We start from the raw sequence: 22,570 nt of genomic DNA, 5'->3' as shown, positions 1-22,570 counted from the left end.
AGCCTACCATCATCAGTTCATAGCTGAGGACACTGAAGGGCAGCAAGAGAAGTGACCTACCCAAGGTCACAGAGCTATGAAGTGGTGGAGCCAGAACTTGAACTCAGGTCCTCAGACTCCAAGTCCAGTGCTCCTTGCTCTACACCGTGTTATCTCATGCAGAGGACAGCAAGGGCTGTGAAAGACACAAGAGGCCGGTAGAATTCAGGGCAGGATTTACAGAGGCAGCCAAGGGGGATGTGAAGTGCGCCTCGAAGGCTGGGTAGATCCTATGTGAGCAAAAAAGGAATGGTGAGGAGGGGAAAGGGGAGGGGAGGGAAGGGATACGTGAGTGAAGAGTCACAGTGAAGATCAAGAATGACACGTCCGTGGGACATTCATATAAATGTAACGTAAGTTTAATGTAAGACTCGGGAGGTTAACAGACATGGAGGAATAAAAGGGTAAAGATATATATTAACTTTAACTTTAGAACATGTTAACTCGCAAGTGAAATCATCTGAATTAACCACTAAAAGATAGGCATTGAGAATGGTATAACTTCCCAAAAATAGAGATGGAAAAATGTAATGAGAAAAAAATTTTTTTCAATGAAGTGTGAAACAAGCTAATAACTGAAAAGTGAATGCACTATAGTTTCATGTATATTAAATTGAAAAACTCACAAAGCTAAACACTCTTAGTGTTTGGAGATCAATATAGAAACAACAGACGAAACAAAGAAATGATGGACGAAATTCTCAGGCGAGGGAATCACATCTCTGGGAAGGAAGAGGTCTCCAATCGTGAGAAGCACACAGGGCCTTCCAAGGAGTGTTATGTTTCAACCTCTTAATTTTTCTCTCTGTCCTTCATATATGTATGTGCACACACTGTGTACATTCAATGTTTAGTATTAAAAAATATTTTAACATCATTGCTCTGCAGCTCCCCACCCATCACCACTATGACATTCAGTCAAAATTAGTCAGTGTCTTTTAGGGATGGGGAGGTTATCACCTAGGGAAAAACAGTCGCTGCTGAGCTTTAAACATTAATGCGAGCTGTCTTGAGTCTCTGGAGCATAGTTCTCAGCCCTGGCCCATTCCCAGAGTCTTGTTTAATTCATTTTGGGTACACCAAGTCTCAGTAATGTTTAAAATCTTCTCGGGTAATTCTAATAGGTAGCCACATTAAAGGCTCACTGAGCTAGAGAGTAAGGAGTCTTGCAAGTCAGGATGGGCAAAGACATAAAAAGCGATTTTTCCATTCTAGAAACTCCTTCTGTATTCAGAGTGATCCTTGGAGATCTGAACAGAGTTTTACTCCGGAGGCATATAGGCAAGATCCTCGAGAAGCCCCTGCCAGACAAGAAAGGGCAGGAAAGAGCTTTTCTTGGGCTGGGGCTGAGCAGAGGGAGAGAATAATTGAGGGGCGGGCCCTCGCTTACTCCTCTGCACCCCACACCCCAAAGAGACTGAGAAGTAGCCGAAAGTAGAGGAATCCTGTACCCCAATTTTTGTTGGAGAATCTAGCAGGTGCCATGTGCCTGCACAACGCAGCTACCATCAGGTAGAGAAGGTGAATTGATAAGAAAACAGTCTGAAGATGGTGGCTGCCAGCTCCCCCAAGCCCACGTGAATCACCAAGGGGACGCAGGACTTCTACCATGCTCTAGTGTGGGGTTTGGAACATGGAAGTAGAGCAACCCTCATGTATGGCTGCTGAGAACCGAGACTGGATCAGCCTTCTGGAAAGCCATTGCATCCTTAGTCCAACTAAGACCATGTATACCCCCTGGCCCCACAATTCCATTCCTGAGACATAAAGAAATCCTTATGCAGGTCCGTAAGGGTCCAGTGCAAGGACCTTATCTGATTCTTAGGTTAATATGTGGAGGTGATGAGGTGGAGGTGATCTCTGTGTCCATGACTCAGGCAAAATTAGGTGGATGCACCCTGTGGAACACTTTACAGCAATTAGAAATAATGGACCAGAGGCCATACAGCATGGATCTCCTAGCACAGTGCTCAGCGAGATAAAGTAAGAAACACAAATAATCTCAAAGCACCTCGCCTTTCCCATAAGTGTTCTTAAGTGCAGCAGGAGGGGTAGGTTCTGGGAGTCTACGGTGCCGGGAGCATCACCTTCCCATCTTTCCAAATCCCCAAATAAATACAAGCGGAGCAACTAAGGAACAAAACTTTAGTCCATGGGCTACGTTCACAACAAAACGAGGTGCCAAGATACCCCATGAACCCCAAACACAAATGATGCTGGGAACAAACGATCAATACAAGACCTTCAGGACTTACACGGGAGGAAGAAGAAAGAAAGGGGAGTGACCAATGGACCCAAGAGCAGTCAACAGGAATTCACTGGAAAGCGAGAGGCCAACCTGAGAACGAGCAGCTGAAAGGACGGAGAGATCTGCCCTCCCCAGTCCTGGGTGAGTGCAAGGGGCCCGTGGGCAGGCCCTCCAGGGCCACCTTCTACCACTGGGAGTGGAATCAAAATTGAGCAAGAGAGGAGCAAAGAGAGGAAAGAAAGAGAAGGGCCAGACCCCCGTGGGGCGGGAGTGGAGCCTGGCTATCCCAGGAGGCAAGACCCTTATTTGTGGACACATCACAACAACAGCAGAAGAGGCGGCTCCGTGGAGTTCGATACACTTTTCTGGCCTTTGCCTCATTTGAACAGTTCAGGAAAACTAATTTCACGTGAAAATTAGCCACAGGAAAGCACCAAGGGCAAATCACATACAATATTATCATGATAAAAATATAAGGAGCGAAAGAACCTCCCTCCAGGTAAGGTGTGTGCTATCATAGAAACAGGAACCCTTCCAACAGACGGAGGTTAAACCCATCAGAATGGCTGCTCACCGAGGAGGCAGGGGAACGTGCGTGGAGATGGGAGATGGAGGTGAGCAATTACATAAACAAATAAGGGTTAGTCTTGCCGCTTCCAATAATGGTAAACTGTGGGGCAGGGAGGGAGGGAGTGGCCGATGAACCCAGTCCTCACGACTTAGCCTTTTTCAAAGGCAGAGATCATTAAGATCATTTGATTGTCATAATAATCCCTGGTTTTTGGCAGGGGCTGTGCCCAGAGAGGCCCGATGTGGAGGGCAGAGCGGGGTCACAAACACCTGCAAACAGAAACTGAGCCCCGTCTCCGGGGCAGGAATCCCCAGCTGGATAGGCCCGTCCTCGGGGGCAGTGGAATTCAGTACACTGCCGTGTCGAAAGCGGCGCTAACCCAGACAGATCTGAGTTTCCAGTCAGGTCTCTGCTTCTCATGGCCTGATGCTGCTGAGCAAGCAAATCTCTCATTAGTGGTGAAACAGACTCATGCTAATATCATCCAAAGTCACTGGCCACATTAAGTGGAGCAATGCCAGGAAAACAATGGTGGGTGCAGCCATGTGGCTGCTGCCCCCGGGACAGGCACAAACCCAGCCTGGCCTTGACCTAGGCCACATAGGCCAAGGGTCAGCAGCAGAAGCAAACAGAGCTGTCATCTGGAAACAGAGGCAAAAGCCCAGCAGACAGATGGAGGCCTCTGATGGGGACCAAGGTGGGGACAGGGTATGGCACCTGGGCAGGCCCACAGGTCCCGGGTCCCACGGGGGCCCAAGGCTTCTCTGGGGGGTCAAAGGCAATCCGGCTAACTACAAGGGCCTCTGCCAAAACAGACAGGGCTGAAATCAGGGCACAGAGGTCCTTCAGGGCAGCAGCCCCCTCCCCATGGTTGCCCCGGGTGAGGGTGAGGAGGTGGGGAAGGCCGGAGGGAGCATGTACCCCAGCGTAGAAAGAAGTCCAGGCTCGCTTCAGGCTCCCAGCACCTGCTCATTAATATCACAGGTAGGAGTTCAGTATCCAGGTGAGGTGGGGCCAGCTGCTCGCGACTCCTCTCTGTGACCACACTGAGCACAAATCCCCATGTGTTCTTCCTCCCCTGTCACCTCCCTGGATCCCACGCAGAAGCTCTCAAACACCACCACCAACTCTGTGTTCGCCATCAAAAGATTTACTCTGTCAGTGCTAATCGGCGGCAGCGCCAGGAAGGGAAAGGTACTGTGAGCATACTTTCAAAAGACGGCTCTGCTATAATGCATCCATAAAATCACATGTTCGCAAATCTTAACGCAGACCTGGGATTCAGTTCCCAACCCCTCCTCCACCTCCGAGCCAGTCTCTGAAATCATCAGCTTGGAATTGAACCTGAGTAACCAAATGAGCTTCTTTTATTTCTCTGTTAGGGCTTCTCCCTGAAAAGAAAGAAACGCAGGCAGGCCATACACGACATTTTACTTTTCATGGGTCTCAGTTTATCTGACATGCATATTTCTTAAAGCTTTCACCAAAGCTACACCTCACCGGCCAACGCCTCCATCACCGCTCAGCTGTTTCTCATTCATTTCCGTGACTCTCCTTTCTTATTGCCATACTTTCCAAATGATATCATTAAAGGGGCTGGAATTAGTAAACTCTTCTTTCTCAACAGTTTCTCGAAGCATCCTAAAGCCACAGAGATTGTGATGAGGGAGTTCCAATGCCTTCATTTTTTATAACTCCTAATGAAACTTAGCTAACTGCCGAAACAAGGGTTTCACTGGACAGGCTTCTTGGTTCCAGATACATTATGCACAAGAGGCAATGTTCCATGCCCACGACTGCCTACGCCAAGCTGACATGCCACTGATGCCACTGTTCACGACAGGGCTGCCACCACCAGCAAAACGACTTCTGAAACTGGCTACACAAGGATCCTGTGTAGCCCTAACCTCGACTTGAAAGTACAACTTCGTTATCTGAGTCACGCCAGTCTCCCTGAGTGGCCAGTTTCACTTGGAGAGTTATTTTCCCTTCTATGGTGGACATCAATTGTTCTTGCCCACACAGGAGCATTTGTCCTTCTTCCAGCAAGGGAATGATGAGCGTCTTTTGGAAAACCACACCCTCCCACTCAGCCTATAGATCTTCCCTGTTCCAGGGACAGTCATGTGACTCAAGCCTAGCCAATCAGAGAGCTCATCCTCTGGCTATGGTGACTGGTTCAGGAATGGGCATGTGACCAAACCAGACCCAACAAAGCAGAATATTGGGACCGATACCAGGACCATTGTGAGAAAAGTATGCCCTCTCTTCTGCTGGACTGGAACCTAGGAGAATGCAGGTATGCAACCACAGGCTGATGCATTGCTTGAGAATAAGAACAACATGGAGAGTAGATGGAGAGATGCCAGTTGCTGAAATCTTAAGCTCCCTGGATCAAACAGAGCCTGAAGCTGGACCTATGTTTGGGTTTTTCCAGTCATATGAGCCAATAAATTCTCTTTTGAGTATACTGGTTTGATTTTTTTTTCTGTTAATTGCAAGTGAATGTAAGTGCCATGAGGGCAGGGAAGCTGTCAGTTTTGTTCACCACCACATGCCCTGTACTTAGCATGGTGTCTCACACACAACAGAGGCTTAATATTAAAAATCAACAAATTCTTTAAATGCCTTACACAGGGACCCTAGTGCCCCCACCCAAGCCATTCAACAACCCCAACCTGACAATTCCCTGTTTCACTCCATTTATTGCATTTACTCCATTTATGGTGTTTGGAGACTGTGATGGCATCCTTCAGGAATTCTATGGGAAGGTGGCACCAGCCTCAGGGGGAGCAGACACTTCCCCAGCCAAGAACAAGGCATGACCCCATGCAAGAAACAGCTGACCCCATGGCCCAAAAACAGCTGGATGTCTTCCAAAGGAACAGCCATCCCTTCATCCTCAAGGAGACATCCTGGACTGGAAAGGAACTGACCCTCCTGGACACTGCATGTCCCTGGACAGTTACTCCAGTTCCTCACCTGTGCGATGGCAGCCAGGCCACAGTGTGTCACAGATAAGCATGTGGACTGTGGAGCCAGAACAGCAGGGTCTGAACCCCACCGCACCCCACTTACGAACAGTGGACGGCAGACAAGTGCCTCCGCTTCCTCATCTGTGAAGTGGGGCTGATGCCAGCTGCAAGCACACAGTGCTGTTGTAGGAATTAAAGAAGTGAATTTATGTGACGTGCTGAGCAGAGGGCCCAGAATACTGGACCAATATGTGGACATAATTGCTAGTATTACTACCTCTTCCAGAGAGTTGTTGTGTGAGGAGTGAATGAAACACCAGATATTCGATGTTTACTGGAAGCAAAGCTAGCACAAAGTAACTGGTCACTAGTTACCAGTTAAAACACAAAGGCCAGTGGGACGCCACAGCTGAAGCCAACCCACCACACCCCATGGATACAGACCAGTGCACATCGCGGGGTGGTACCAGGAAAGGTGCCCCTTGCCTGGGGATGCCACCAATCCAAGTGGTGCCCCTGTGCACCTCTGGGTGGACACAGTCCCCTACAGGGGACAGGACTTAGAAGCAGAGTAGGGACCCAGATCTCGGCCTCTCTCATCCCCTCAGCCGCACACCCTCATGCAAGATGAAGTCCACACAACTGCAAGGCAGCCCTGCCCCGACCTCCTCCCCACAAGCCCCCAACACCCAGATGCACCTCTTATAGAGAAGCAAGGAGGGAAGGAAGGCAATCCTAAAGACCTAGCCTCCCCAAAGGGACCAAGTTCACTAAAAACTACCCCGCTGAATAGGATGAAGTTAAATAAAATGAACTAGAGTTTATTTTTTTCCCCACCACTTGAAGGGGGAAGGGGGCTGGTGATAACTTCATGAGCTTAGAGAAAGCATAAAAAAGTAAACTGCATTTTCTTGGTACACTTAACTAAGCTCAAAATATGGCTGTACAAATGTTGGTAACGCCTTACTGTCTGCAGGGTGTAGACGGTGTATTTGTGATGATTTTCAGGATAAAACACACATCAATTATAAGCCATGCAAGCCATGTGGATCCCCTGCAAGAAGTGTTTCTAGAAGGTGGCATCGGGGGTAGGGGACACCCTCCTGCCTCATGCACCCCCAGGGGCTAGTGAGAAGGGGTGTGAATCACCACACCCAAAAGCAGCATCACTATTTTAAATGAAAGTTGTAAGCACATGACTCTGGCATGTGAATCTATAAAGAACTTAGGTACTAGACAGAAGGTAATTTGAGTCTGATAAACTTTCAATAATTAAGCATATGTATTATGTAAGTCATTTCCAGAAAGCTTCTCAACTACTGTAGTGGCTGGACTTTATTTTCCAGCAAATGTCAAAGCTGCCACATTTGCTCCTCAGACGAGCAGAGAAAGGATAGCTCACGGTGGGAAGGTGGGATGAGAAAAGTCGTGTAATCTGATCTAATCGCCATCAGACTGGACCACCCCTGCTTTCCCTGTCTGACTGAAAGGCTGTCTGGCCTCTGTTCACACATCCCAGCCGTGGGCGCTCACAACTCCTGGCGGTAGTTTATTCCACCTCAGGACAACTAACGGCTAAAACGTTCAGCAGACTGAACCACAGTCGGCACTCTGCGGTTTGCGTCAAGTGCTCCATTTCCTGACCTTGCAGCCGCTTACAGGTTGGAGGTCATTAGTCATTTGAAGACAGCAACTGTGCACCTCCCACACATACCCCAAGTCTTCCTTCTCAACCCCATTCCTGCCATCACAGACCCGTGAGGCCAAGGGCTCTGGCATGAGCTGGGACAAGCCTGGGACTGGAAATCAGTGGGAAACTAGACTCCAGGGTCTGGAGCAAAGAAAATCCGAAGGCAGCTTCCTGGAGCCAAAGGGTCTAACCTTGAGAGAAACTTCCCGGAGTTAGGGAGGTAGGAGGAATCTCTTGTAACCAGCAGAAATATGATGGGACTGTCAGTAGTATAATAAGTCAATTACATCAACAGAAATCACAGTTTATTGTTATTCTGTGCTTTTAAAATAATCCAGATAAAATTTTAAAAATCAGTTCTATCAAATCCAAGTCATCTAGGTCCCCCAACCTCTGCCCCTTCCCACATATTTTATTTGAGGGGGGGAGGGAAGCAGGTAATTAGGTTTATTTACTAATTTTTCTAATTTTTTAAATGGAGGCACTGGGGATTGAACCCAGAACCTCATGCATGCTAAGCACACACTCCACCACTGAGCTACATTCTCCCCTCTGTTTCCCACACATTTTTGTTACCCACACCTGGGCATCAGAAAACAAAGATCTCAGAGAAACATCCAAACTAAAAGTGTTAGGTAAATAAGACACAAAGGGTCTGAAGTCAGAAACACAGAACTATAGATGGCTGAAAGGACAGAGCTGAAATCTGGGGAACACCATTACAATCGATGCTTTCCAAAAGCCAAAAAATAATTTTGCTCTTCTTTGTAACCGTTTTCTGAGACTATATAGCCAGTGCACAATTTTTTTAAAAAGAAGGAAAAAAACTCCTTTATTTCTTAGTGGGAACAGCTTAAGCAAGAACGTTAGAGGAAAGTAGGTCAACTGACCTACTTTTTTTCTTCCTTAGAAATTTTGTACTTGGGAGCAGAGTTGGTGGAAACTTTCCCTTCCAAATTCTGCTCAGGGGAGGAAAATTAGCAACCTGCCTTGACATGATGGGTCATGACATGCTAACCGTCCTTCCAAAGGACCCATGTGTTACCCCTCACAGCTTCTTTTGAAAATTTCAAGATGAGTGTCATATTCATAATGAAAGAAAATTCAGACGTTTACTTTTTTGTGGGGAGAGCTAAACAAGTACCACCTTCCTTTTGTGCACAGTCATTTGATGTCATCTTCTTCTTTACTTCCAAGTGACAGCAGTGCCATCCCCTAAGGGTACGAAGCCACCATTTACATGCCTCAAATCCTGATATGCATCTCCAAAGGCTACCATGTTTATTTTTTCCATATAACAAGTGGAAGCATTTATTACAGGTTCTAAACATTTCATAAATGTTATACATTTAACCCTCATGACACCGCCATACTTTTCTCTACCCCTGGCTTCTTCAGCTATTCCTCACCTAACGTGGATTTGGCGCCTGGGTCCACAATGCCCAGGTCCCCCATTCTGTGGGTTTTTTTTTAAATTAAGGTATAGTTGATTTACAATGTTGTGTCAATTTCCAGTGTACAGCATAGTGATTCAGTTTTATATATATATACCTTTTCACGTTCTTTTTCATTATAGGTTATTACAAGATATTGAATATAGCTCCCTGTGCACTACAGAAGGACCTTGCTGTTTATCTATTTCATATATAGTAGTTAATAACTGCAAATATCAAACTCCCAATTTATCCCTTCTCATCCCCTTCCCCCCCGGTAATCATAAGTTTGTTTTCTATGTCTGTGAGTCTGTTTCTGTTTTGTAAATTAGTTCATTTGTGTCAATTTCTTTTAGATTCCACATATAAGAGATGTCATATGGTATTTTTCTTTCTCTTTCTGGCTTACTTCACTTAGAATGACGATCTCCAGGTCCATCCACGTTGCTGCAAATGGCATTATTTCATTCTTTTTTATATTTGAGTAGTGTGTGTGTGTGCGCGCGCGCGTGTGTGTGTATGTGTGTACCACAACTTCTTTATCCAGCCATCTGTTGATGGACATTTAGGTTGCTTCCGTGTCTTGGCTATTATAAATAGTGCTTCTATGAACACTGGGGCGCATGTATCTTTTCGAATTAGAGTTTCCTCTGGATATATGCCCAGGAGTGGAATTGCTGGATCACAGGGTAAGTCTATTTTTAGTTTTTTAAGGAACCCCCTTACTGTTTTCCATAATGGCTGCACCAAACTACATTCCTACCAACAGTACATCAGGGTTCCCTTTGCTCCACACCCTCTCCAGCATTTACCATTTGTGACCAGGTCCCCGGCTCTGGCTGCCACTTCCTAACAGGTTCCAAAGCTTCACCATACTTTCCTATCTTCCCACTGATCTTGGAAGACAAGGACGAGAGCCTCGGCGGCCTCACTCTCTCCATCCCAGCCCCAGACACTCTAGCTCCTGAGAGTAATCCCAAAGACCAAACAGGGCATTCTCAGATTTTCCCTCAAGCGAGGCCGAGAGACCAGCGGCAGCTCTGCTCTGCAAGGCCCCAGGAATGACGAGGGGTGAGATTTAAAATAAAGAACCCAGGCTGTGGGTAAAAGAAGTTCACATGAAGATACAGTAAGGGACTGTGAATCCAGACAGAGCATTTTTTGGCCCCGGTCTCCCTCTCTGGCTAGCAGTATATTCAAGGAGCCACCAGGATGGAGTAAGAAAAACTGGGAGCCGGATGGAAATTCCTCCAAAAAAAAGCGGTGGTGGAGGGATAAATTAGGAATTCGGAAATAGCAGATACAAACTACTATATATAAAATAAACAGCAGGGTCCTGCTGTATAGCACCAGGGGCCTATATTCAATACCTTGTAATAACCTATAATGAAAAAGAATGTGAAAACTGAATCACTATGCTGTACACCAGAAGTGAACACAACATTGTAAACTGACTACACTTCAATAAAAAAAAATTAAAAATAAAGCTTTAAAAAGGATAAAAGAGAAAGGAAAGAAGGATGGAAGGAGGGAAGGAAGGAAAGGAGGAAGGAAGGAAGGAAGGAAAGAAGGAAGGAAGGAAAAAAAAAACTGGGAGCCGAAAGCCCTGCATCTTGTCCCAGCTCCCATGCTTACTGCTGGGTAAACAGGGGTGGTATCTCAAGTTTTCTGGACCTCAGTGCAGTCAACTGTAAAGGGTTAACCATGACCAGCTCCAGGAGCAGCTGAGAGTATACCCATGAGATCAAACCACGATGCACAACTACACAGCCAGGCAAACACACAAGACTGCAGGGCAGCCTCCTGCCCGGAGGAGTGAAGTGCTCATCCCTGGTCAGCCAGTCCAAGCCCTTCCTCTTCTGTGCAGCTCAGAGAGGATGTGCTCTCCCAGTGCACGCAGCTGGGGACCACGAGACCCCATTCCTACTCAGCCTCTGCCTCCCCCAGGCACCATCCCTCCCACCTCCCTGGGGGCTGCCTCCCTGCAGGACAGCCTGGTGTGTCCACCCCTCGCCTCAGGACTCTTGGAAGGGCCATCAGAGGGGGTGCCCACTTCCCATGTCTCAGCTTTGGGACCAAAAACAGCATCAGTAACAGAGACACAAGCAAGGCGAAGAAGCCCAACAGCCATTGGAGGAACAGCCCTCCTTCCTCAGCCCACAGACTCCAGCCTGGGTGCCTGCTCTGTGGCCAGCCTCACACCCTGGCCAAACTTTCCCAGGCTCCTGACCACCTGAGAAAACTTTGGAGGCTCGGCAGAGGCAGGACTGGTGGTCCTGGATCAATGGCAACAGAACACACTCTCAGAATCCCACTACATCACCGACGCTAGGGGCAGAAAGCCCCAGCCATCCAGACTACCCAACAGTAACCGCACCCACCTTTCTTCTATGGAAATAAAATGTGTCTCTTTAGAACTCCCAGCCCCAAACCTCCATTCCGTCCCCTCTAACAATCTCCCTTTCTCACGACAGGACTCCAGAGATTAAGGAGCGTTGGCTCTGTTCCCCATCCATCCCTCTCCAAGGCTTCTCTTTCGCAAGACAAACTTTCCCTCAAATAATCACTAAAAGTTACCGCTGTGACCTCTGCGTCCTTCCCTCCCTTCACACACATTCGGATGCACCGTGGTCGAGAGCAAAGTGGACAGGGAGTCTACAGGGGTGGACCCATCCTAGAACCCTGCAGCTCTGGGACCTTCAACATCCCTCTCCTCTAATTGTGCTCTGAAGTCACAGTGTGGGAAGGTAGGAGGCAGTGCCCATCCCACCTGGGAGTTCTCGCTTTGCACAGAAAGCCATCTGCAACTGCTGGGCCCCCTGCAGGCTGCACCGGCCACACGAATGGGGATTGCCCCGCCCACGTGCTTGTTAGAAAAGGCATGGTATTAACACCCCACCTGAGTGCGGGACGGGCCATCATGAGATCCACTTCCAGCACCTGAGCAGGGTCCTGTGGGAGTGGTTTACCCACATCAGCGCCACCATCCACTACCCAGTGACAGTCCCCACCAAGCCCCAAGGGCATGCCGCAGACAGCCAGAGGGTTGCTGCCAAGACAATAAACCATGGACCAAATTCGACTGTTTTCTAGAAGTAAAACTCAGGAAGAGAAATAGGTTCTGACTGAGCCAGTGTTCAGACAGAGAGTGTTCTTAATAGTTTTAGATACATACTGAAATCCAAAAATAGATTTTTCCCCCAAAGCCAAGTTTATATGCATTAGCTTTTCTCAGGAATATTTTTGTATAACTTGAAATCTCTCTTATAACCCCTGGAACATAACAATCAACAACAGAGAAATGAGGAATGACTTTGCCATTTTTATCTCCTTTTTTAACAGAAGGGCTTTTATCAAGAACCCTGCGGTCCCAGTGGGAAGCCAGCTCCTCCCCCTCTCCCTCTCTGTGCTCGGAGCCCAGGGGACGTGGGGGTCTCTGGTGGTCCACCTCAGACTCCAGGAGACAACAGCGCTCACACTAACATGGACAGAGCACACTTGTTGGCTTGATCTTCTTAAGTATCCTGTGGAGTTGATGTTATAATCACAGACGGGGAATTTAAAGGACACATCCCAGGTCACAGAGCTGCTAGGTTCCAGAGTGGGCCCCGTATCCTCAAACCCCTTGTCCACGCTGCTCTTTGGATTATACCTCAACACATCCAGATGTGTCTGATGGAAGGCGTGAAAACAGAAGTCACAGTAGTCATTTATTTTTTTTATGGAGGTACTGGGGATTGAACCCAGGACCTCACGCATTCCAAGCACATGCTCTGCCGCTGAACTATACCCCTCCTCCCCCACAGTACTCATTTTTAATCTGCATCTCAAATCCAGCTAAATTAACTATACCCGGAAAAGAAAGGATTTATATCGAGATTGTGATAGACTGCATTATTGGCTCAAATTCTCCTCCCCTCCCTGTCTTCACACCCTGCGACACTCCGCTTTGCAGTTCCTCACATGAAAGGAGCAGAATGTATTTCCCCACTCCTCAACTCTGTGACACATTGTGGCCAATGGCATGAGGGGAAAGGGCAGGGTGCTGGTTTGAAGACGAGACTTCGAGAGTCCAGCATGCTGCCCCTTGCTCTCTGGTCCCCGAGAAGAGCATGGCTGGGCCAGCTTTCTCTGGAGGAACCCAAGAGATACACAGAGCAGAGCCGCCCCCGCCTAGATGCCCAGCCACGACCAATCCAGAGCAGAGCCCGGGCCAACTTGCAGCAAAGAGTCCCTACCCATTACACTGCAGGGCAGGAGGCTCCTTCTCCTGTACAGATGAGCAAGCGGAAGTCTCACCAGGGATGCTGTAGGGAATTGCTACATTGGGAAAGGAATCGGACCACACCAAGAGTTCCAGACTTTTAGGTATAAGTAAAAAGTTTGAAAACCAATATGGGGCTGTTATATTTTTGCTTTTCTGAGCAAAGGCAAAAAACAAAAACAAAAACAAAAACAAAAACAAAAACAAAAACAACTGCTGCTTGCTATCACCAAAAATTCATAAAAGATAGGACATTTTAACACTAAAACTGAGGGAAGGAGATCATCATAGACTACGACCTAGTCCTTTCCAAACAAAGATTGTTGGCCACCCTCCATATGCGCGCTTTTTCCTTTCCTTCTGTCACAGATCAATGAAAACTTTGTCACTAAATAGCCCTGGTCCTCGCATTAGCAACCTTCCCGCAAGCTTTATGGGAGAACTGTTCGAAGAACGTGAAATCAGTTACGTAAATTGCAAGACTTAAATTGTGGTTCCGTTTGTTCCGTGACAATACAAAAATTACAGTTGTTTTTCATCAGGAGAGAAAATAAAGTGAAAGATAAATTTGAGCACCTCTCCGTGCCTTCTCCATTGGCTGCCACCAGCACGGCAGAGCAGCCAGCGGCCCCCACAAACCCCCACCTCGACAGAACTCCTGAGCTGCACCACGCAGGCGCCTAAGAGGCTAGTAATGTGCTTCTGGGATTACAATCACGTACAAAGGAGAAGGAGAGCCATGATTCAAGTGGAGGCTCTCTCGGGGGCTACAGGGACACAAAACCAGGACTGAAGTTAGAGGCAGGATATCCCCAGGACCAGCTCCGGGGCCACATGGCTGAGTCATACATGTCGACTGTCTTCTTTCTAAGCCATAAAGAGCCACCCCATCCTTCTGTTGGATACATGGAGGCCTAAGAGAAGGAAGGGGTCTAAAAGTGGGTGGTGGTCATAATAGACTCATTCAAAAGTATCCACACTGCAGATGCCAGGCTGGCTCTAGCCAAAGAAATGCATGTGTTCCAGGCAGAAGCTTCGGGAGCCAGTGCGTCAGTGGCCATGCCTCCCTCTTCTCTCTGTTCCCAATAGAGGCAGCTCCTTCAGTCTGAGGCCGATTAAAGTCCACCACGAACTCCCGATGGGCATGTAACATGGGTAAGAAATAAGTCTTGGTTGGCAGAGGTCTCCGAGACTTTGGGGTCATTTGTCACTGCAGCATAACTAAGCGTAATCTGACCAACACAGTGGGGATGCCATTGAAGTGAAGATCTCAACATCAGTGGCAACAGAGAAAGAGGCTGCATTTGTCTTGGATGTGTTTCCGTACCTGATCCCTGGGCAGTAGGAAGCAGAGGTGGGGGCTGCATACAGAGGTGCTAAGAGGTACGGCCCTGGCCCCAGTGAGCACACGGCCACTGAGAAGGCTAGCCTAACTCTCGTGAGGCTGGGTTTTCTGATTGCTCCCAGATTAACTTCACTCATCAGGCTCATGACACACCTACCAGGACGCAATGCAGAGAGAAGATGCCTCTGAGGGGCCCTTTTTGGCCAAGGAGGCTGCGAGGTGAGGGCAGCCAGCAGGAGCCATGTCCATCCCTTCCCAGCAGAGAGGGGAATGGGTGCATGTTCAGAACCCCTGCTGGCTCCAGTCTCCTGGACTCCCGCTCAAAGACGCTGTGGCTTGGTCTCTAATGGCCTCCATAAAGGTCACGGGCTGTTTCAGCACATGCCCTGGGAAAATCAAAACCTGCTCCTTGAGCTCAGAGCACTCAGTGAGCCAAGAAAGACAGACATGGGATGTCTCTCCGCTCCACTCTCAGCCAGGCGAGCCAGGAGTGCAGATCCTTAACCCTGGGGGGCCAGCCAGTCTTTGTGGGGACAGAGCAGAAACAGCAGAGTCTAAAGTCCCCTACTGCCCCTGATGGTCCTTCAGGACCTTGTCACAACCCCAGGGATAGGCTGAGATCCACCCCAGGGGTCGGAGAGCCATCCTACCGTGGAACCAGGGCGCGATGGACTTGGTGTTCCTCTCGAAGCCGGCTCGGCGAGGCAGCTGCTCCTCCTTAAACCACCGGACTATGACTTCCCTGGAGACAGGACGCAGGGGCCGCTCCCAAGTCCTGCAGAGAAGAGAGAGGAGTATGGGAGAGTCAGGGAGTTGGGGAAAGAGGGAGGAGGGGAAGGAGAGGCCGAGAGGGAGGGGAGCAAGCGGAGGGAAGGAGGGGGCGGGAGAGCGGAAGACCACGGCGGTGAGAGTGAACAAGCCCCAGTGCCCACACTCACGTCTGGGAGAGGAATAAATGAGTCCAGGTACTTGAAGGCACTCTGCAGATTATAATGTACCAGCTGTTATTATTTTTCCCAAAAGAAAACTGTTATCATTTGCTTCGAAAAAAGCCACACAGGTGGGAGTGGGAAACAGGATACGGGATGTCTGAGGGAGAGAGAAGGCGTGTTTGCCCCAGGGCATCAGCAGCAGCATCTATGAAGAAGGATGCTAACGTACTAGGAGCAAAATTATTATTATTTTTTAGAGGCATCCTCCACCCTCCCCAAACCCCCACTGAAGAGAACTCCTCTGGTCTTGCCCCTCCACGTCTCCCCCTGCCCGCCTTCTAAGGGGTCACCTGCCTTGGCCGGCTAGCCTCCATGCTTTATGGGACAGAATCAGAACAGTGAACACCAGCCTCAGTTTGCTCTGGAAATGGCTGAGCTTCGCCACCGAGAAATAAAAAGGATAAGGACAGAGGGAAAGGATGGAGGAGGGAAGAAGGCTCTGTAAGGGTTGAATTTGGACGGCAGAATCTGATGAGGGACTGAGGGTTCTGGGAGTGGGTGGACAGGGCATTGGGAGAAGTCACCAGTAATGAATTAGATGCTTTTTGATATTTTCTTACAAGTAAGCCAAGACTTTAATTGTCTTCGTGTTTAAACTCTGGCTCTTCAATGCAGGCAGAGACTGAGCCACATAAGACCCCTGTTGTGCTGGAGTCACACTGACGTTAAGCACAGTTAAGGGTTTGACAGCACACGACCCGTAACAAGCACGCACCCCTGTGTGTTGAACGAGTATGTATCAAGACCACATGCATTAATTTATGATATGAAAATAGAGCATCAGATGAACAGGCCTTGGGCCCAGCTTGAACCACACAGCTTTTTCACCTTTCCACCCGGCAAGGTGGCAAATGGAAACCTGGCAAATTCTCATGCCATCACTGCTGTTCATCTAGTAGCAGTGTCATTTAGAATTTCCCAACACTGTCACTGTCATCTCACGTAGTCTTTACATTTGCCCTGAACCAACAATTTGATTCTCAGCCCGGCACCTAATGGCAAATCCCAGAATGAGCTTCTGTTTCTACTTGCCCTAAAATGAAACCACTTACACACACGCACACAGCAGTGAACACTGTACGCAGGTTTTAGAACAGATGTAATAAGAAAGACAGAGGGTGAGGTTGCATCAAATGGCTTAAAGCCATCATCAGTGGTGTCTGTTCTCCAAAACTTTCTTCCCACTGCCGCCTCCCCAGCTCTAACTGACCCCCCTCCAACCAGCTCTGCTCCTACTGTATCTGCCCTCAGGGATTTCCCCTTCTCAGGAACCACGGATGCCTTCCCTCTGTGAAGCAGCACACGGCAGCCCTGCCCCAGCCTCTTCCTTCACACTTGGCGTCCTCAGTAAATAACTGTGCTGCGGGAGAAAGCCTCTGGTTCCTAGGACTTGTTCTCCTTTGAAGGCAAGAGGAGGTCATAAATAACAAACGGCAAGGAAAAGTCGTTCACTCTTATCCCTCTGTTTCTAAGCAGAGAATCTGATTCCCCAGTATATAAATGCTAGGCTGGGGTGCTCCAAAAGGCCACCTGGCCAGAAGCCTTGCTCCTGCACCTGGAGCTCTCTCCCATCAACAGTATGTCTGCCCCCAACACAGCCTGGTGAGGGCGTGCTGGCCACCGGTGCCCGCACCACGGTGCTGAGAGTGAGGCCGTGGGGACCTGTGCCCTGAGGCAGCCCCAGGAAGGAGGCTGATGCGTGGCCTCTTCCAGCGCCTGGGTCTGCCGCTCCATCTCCATGGTCCCTGGTCCCCCTCCGCAGCTCCCTGTGGCTGTCACTGCTCCCCTACCAACAGGGCCAGCCTGGAGCCAGACTGCAGTGTGGTCCATTCAACTCTGCTTCTGGGCCTGAAGGACAAATTATGTTCCCTTATAAAAAAAAAAAAACAAAAAAGCACAAGGGAAGGGGCTTTTCTAACTATGTCTCCAAATCCAGGAAACATAAAGGAAAATCTGACCTCATAAAAATCAAGAATTCCTGCATGACAGAAAACGTAACCGGAAAAGTCAAAGGACAAATAACAAATTGAGGGGGAAAATGTTTAACACCAGGAAAAGGATCCTTTTCCCTAACATTTAAGGAGTCCCTAGAGATAGCTGAGGAAAAGACCAATTACACAATGAAATGGCAGGTAGGGAAATGAACAGACAGACATGGAAATACTGAAGGCCCTTCAATGTACACAAAATACTTCATCTCACGCATACATAGAAATGAAAATTTAAACTTTCAATAAACTATCAGAACCAGAGATGTACCAACACCACCTGTGGTTACAAAAGCAGCCAGCTCTGGTTCCCAGGCTGCTGGGCCACATTTCACACACCTGAGGTCTTATATAAGTTCTTACCCTGGAGTCTATAGATCATTCACGAGCTTGAAATTATATGCAAACACTTTGGGGCATTTATATATGCACATTTTGGAGGGAAAAGGGTACATAGCTTTCTTTAGATTCTCAAAGGAATCCTAGATCCCAAAAAGGTTAAGCCTCCCACAACTCCAGAGTTATTAGAAATCTCCAACCCCAACTCCTCTCCCTGACACCTGCCCCCATTACACAGACTAGGGCACTGAGGCTCCCAGAGGAGAAATGAAAATGACTAGCCTCAAGTTTCACAGCAAGTCGGAGGCTGAGCCAGACTAGATCCCTGGAGCTCCACACCCCAGCCAGAGGACCTCCCCCAGCCACACCGCAAATGTGGAATCTGCAACCTACCGGCCAGGCACAGCCAGGGGTGGAGGCGGGCCTGGGTCCGGGAGGTGGTGGTAGAGTCTTGCCTCCTGCTTGTGGCTCTGGCCAAGCTCTTGGAACCTGGAGCTGAGGCCGGCGACCGTGCCCTTCTGGATGGCACGGAGCGAGTGGCGCCGGTACTCGTCCCGGGCGCGCTGGGCTCGGCGGCTCCTCTCCTTGTCAGCTGCCTTGGACCGACGCACTGGAAAGGAATAGAGAGCGTGTTTACCCAGACCTGCAGCCCAGGCTGTGCACTGAGCAAGCCGGGACTGGGCCAGGAGCCCTGGGACTTATCCAGGGTCCCAGAATTCACCCAGATGCACCCACAAGGGCTGTCTGGAGGCGGGGCGCCTGGGAATGGCAGGGCAGGGCAGGCCCCGCCGGAGCTGACAGCCCTGGGTTAGCTTGCCCCTGTGGGAGTAAAGACACTCATGACAGGTTAGAGTGATCTGGCTATACCTGTGGCCCTGTTCCAGAATGAGCATGCAACCTTTGGGTGGAAATTTATATCTCCATGTGTATTTCTTCCTGGGAGTGCCTTGCTCAGAGCAGCTCCTCAAACCCTGTGCCCACCCGCCCAGCCTCAAGGGCGCCTGTTGAAGTGGTTAGCATCACAAATACCTCCGCCAGCACCCGTGCTGATTATAGGCTTTCTCTCGGCCAAGCCCTGGACTCCACTCCCTCCCAGCAACATCTCATCCTATAGACACTTCCCCAGCTACAAAAGGGAGGAGGGCATATTTCTGCATCAGAAACCCAGCCTCCGGGAGGTTAAGCAACTTGCCCGAAGTTAAATAGTTAGTAAGGGGCAGAGCTAGGATTGGAACCCAGGTGTATCTGGCTCAAAACCCCGCACAGGTCTCTACACCACTCTATCCACCTCTCAAGCTTCCTTGGTTTTAAAACCGGGTGTATCTGACACCAGAGCCCCTGCTCTTTCCTACAAAAAGCCAAAAGAGCACTTCAGACCCTCTGGTCCAACCTCCACACGTTACTCATGTGGAACCTGAGTTCCAAGGAAGCACACTTGATTTGCACAGCCTGGTCAGTGGCCACGCCCGGTCAGGAACCATCCTCTCTGCTACCGCAGGATGAGTGGTTGGAAACTCTGGTGTCCCAATTCCTGTGCCCTTTCTCTGGTTTCCTGCAGCCTTGACACCTGGTGGGTGATTGTGGTGGAGGCAGACGGAGAGGACCCTTTGCTAACTCTCACTCCACAGGTTCCAGAACTCCACGAAGCCCCTCTCTCTAGCCTCTATCTTCCTGTGTTCCTCAAGGCAGGGTGGACATCTGCAAGTTGTTGCTTCTGAAACCAAAAAGGGAGTCCTGGGGCTGGGCAGGTGCACCAGGAAAGGAAACAAAACCCATTAGAGTCACGGTCTAGAATTAAAAACAATCATTTTGTAGTCTGATCACATCTTGTCAGGCCCGTATCTGCCTCTAAAATCCAGTCCTTTTGTAGAGAATTCTTGGAGCTGACCATGTTGTTCCTTTTTTTTTTTTAATTGAAATGTAGTTGATTTACAATGTTAGTTTTAGGTGTACAGCACAGTGATTCAGTTATACATATATATATATATATTTTTTTTAGATACTTTTCCATTATAGTTTATTATAAGAAATTGGGTATAGTTCTCTGCGCTATACAGTAGGTCCTCATTGTTTATCTATTTTATATACAGTAATGTGTATCTATTAATCCCGAACTCCTAATTTATCCCTCTCCCACCGCTTTTCCCTTTTGGTAACCATAGTTTGTTTTCTATGTCTATGAGTCCATTTCTGGTTTGTAAAATAAAATTTGTATCATATTAAGTGAAGTAAGTCAGACAGAGAAAGATAAATATATGATATCACTTATGTGTGGAATCTAAAAAAAAAAAGATACAAATTTTATTTACAAACCAGAAATAGACTCACAGATTAAAAAAAAAAACAAAAACTATGGCCATGTTCTTCTAACTGTGCACAACTAGGGATTGCCCTGGCCCAAGCAGATCACCTCCCCAGTGGAGTAAAATCTTACCCGTAGCCTAATTCTGCTCCAAACGCCATCCCATACATGTGTGGCAAGCACCTACAACCTACTGATGTCAGAGAACTATGTCCTGTTAGCATTTGGAGGTTACAAGGGAAGTGGCCCTGGTTCTGAAAGAACGTGCTTCTTGGTCAAAGATCATTCTCAGAACATAATTTCCCCCAGATCTGAAGGCAGCAGGAAGCCTTTCCCTCCAAAGGTATTTACAGAAGTGGAGGTCAGGTGCAGAGGATCTACCAGGCTGTAAGCTCCAGGGCAGGAGGGGAGTTTCTTTGGTCTTCTCACTGCTGGTTTCCAGTGCCTGGAATGCACATGCACCAGTCAGCAGGCGACACGTAGGCTGTGACGACTGTGCCTGATCGTGGTTACACACCTCACTCTGCCAGGCCCTGAGCTGGACGCAGAGATAGCAAAGCCTAGACCCTTCCCGCAAGGCACTCAGAGCCTAGCTGGGAAAATAAGACAAATTAAAAAGCTCTAACACAATGAGAACAAGGACCGATCAGGCACCATCAGAGTTCAGGGGCAGTGGCACCCACATTCTGCGAGGGAGCCAGGAGTCATCGCAGGAGAGGCAGTACCCTACTAAGTCTGGGAAGGTCAATAGGAGTTTTTCCAGAAAAAGAAGAGGGAGGAGTCCTTCCCAGAGAGAAAAACCTCAGTTTCAGTGCCCAGCTGGCTCATCTGTTAAGTACCAGGCACTAAGAACACCACGATGCCTGCCTCGCCTGTGGTGAGAGGCGCAAACAAGGCCAGGTTCCTCAGGCGTGGGCTTTGCAGTCATAGACTGAAACTAAACAGAAGCTCGTCCCCTACAAGGGCCAGTGACCTTTAAGAGTTGCCAGCCTCTGAGAGACAGGGACACTCGGTGACAGAAGGAAGTCATGCAAACTAGGAAGACAGGTTTTTGGAACTCAGCTAGGAGAGGGCGGGAGCTGGTGGGTCACACAGGGATAAACCCAGCCTCCTAAAGCCCAGCTCCAGTCCTGCCCTTCTCTTCCTCAGAAGCCTGCAGCAGCTCCCAGTGCTCATGGGACAAAGGGCAAACTGCTTGGCCCGCCCACCCTACCCGCTTTCCCAGCCCAACAGGCCTCTGAGCTCTTCCCCACACTCTGGGCTCAGGCTCCCCACGAACTCTCCTCTGTGCAGCTGTGTCCACTGACTCAGACCAACCGTGACACACAGGCAGCCGGGCCAGCTCAGAAATGCCAGTGGCGACACAGGGGACACTCAGAGGTGAGGACGTGGTGAGGCTGCAAGCAGGAAGCTGGACTTCTGCCTTGGCCTTGGTGCAGCCAACCCTGCCGCCCAGCCCTGGTTATTATGGAAAAGGGACCAATGCCGAGGCAGACAGGGTCAAGGGCAGCTCTGAGAGCGCTTCCTTGGGTCTTTTTCTCTCCTTATGTTCTTTTTTTTGAGACATAACTGACATATAACACTGTGTAAGTGGAAAGTGTGGTGTACAATGTGCTGATTTGATACACTCTCTATTGCAAAATGATCACCACCACCGCATTAGCTAACACCTGCATCGGGTCACATAATTGCCATTTCTTTCTTGTGGCGAGAACATTCAAGATCTAGTCTCTTAGCAACTTTGAAATATATAACAGATTACTGTTGCCTGTAATCACTAGGCTGTACATTAGGTCCCCAGAATTTATTCATCTTCTAATGGCAAGTTTGTACCCTTTGACCAACATCTCCCCACCTCCTCCCCAGCTGCACCCCCCTCCCCGCAAACACAGCCCCTGGTAACCACCATTCTACTCTGTTTCTGTGAGTTCGGCTTTTCTAGATTCCACGTGGAAGTGATATCATGTGGTATTTTTCTCTGTCTGACTCATCTCACTTAGCATAATGCCCTCAAGGTCTATCTATGTTGTTTCAAATGGCAGGATCTTCTTTCTCATAGCTGAATTGTGTGTGTGTGTGTGTGTGTGTGTATCTATATATCTCACATGTTCCTTACCATTCATCCATTGACAGACGCTTAGGTTGTTTCCATATCTTACTATTGTGAATAATGCTGCCATAAACACACGAGTGCAGACATCTCTGCAACAGCCTGTTTTCATTTCCTTTGGATATATACCCAGAAGGGAATCCAGACTGCTGGGTCACATGGTAGCTTTATTTTCAATGTTTTGAGTAACCTCCTTACTGTTTCCTACTGCACCAAGTATATTGCCACCGACAGTGCACAGGGTCCCCTTTTCTCCACCCCTCACCAACGCTCC

General features: G+C 48.7%; 1 protein-coding gene across 1 annotated transcript in view; it reads right to left on the bottom strand.

Moving 5' to 3' along the window:
• SH2D4B (SH2 domain containing 4B) overlaps positions 1–22,570 on the bottom strand; it is an 83,213-nt gene that overhangs the window by 13,002 nt on the left and 47,641 nt on the right. The window contains exons 5-6 of the mRNA XM_014555334.2: positions 18,278–18,494; positions 15,216–15,340 (exon numbers count right to left, since the gene is read on the bottom strand). Coding sequence (XP_014410820.2) covers positions 15,216–15,340; positions 18,278–18,494 — 342 coding nt within the window. The remainder of the gene's footprint in view (positions 1–15,215; positions 15,341–18,277; positions 18,495–22,570) is intronic.

The sequence above is a fragment of the Camelus ferus genome, chromosome 11, assembly GCF_009834535.1.
Source record: "Camelus ferus isolate YT-003-E chromosome 11, BCGSAC_Cfer_1.0, whole genome shotgun sequence".
NCBI classification, from domain to species: domain Eukaryota; kingdom Metazoa; phylum Chordata; class Mammalia; order Artiodactyla; family Camelidae; genus Camelus; species Camelus ferus.
The sequence above is the reverse complement of the archived record's forward strand: the minus strand, read 5'-3'. Positions and strand labels throughout refer to the sequence as shown.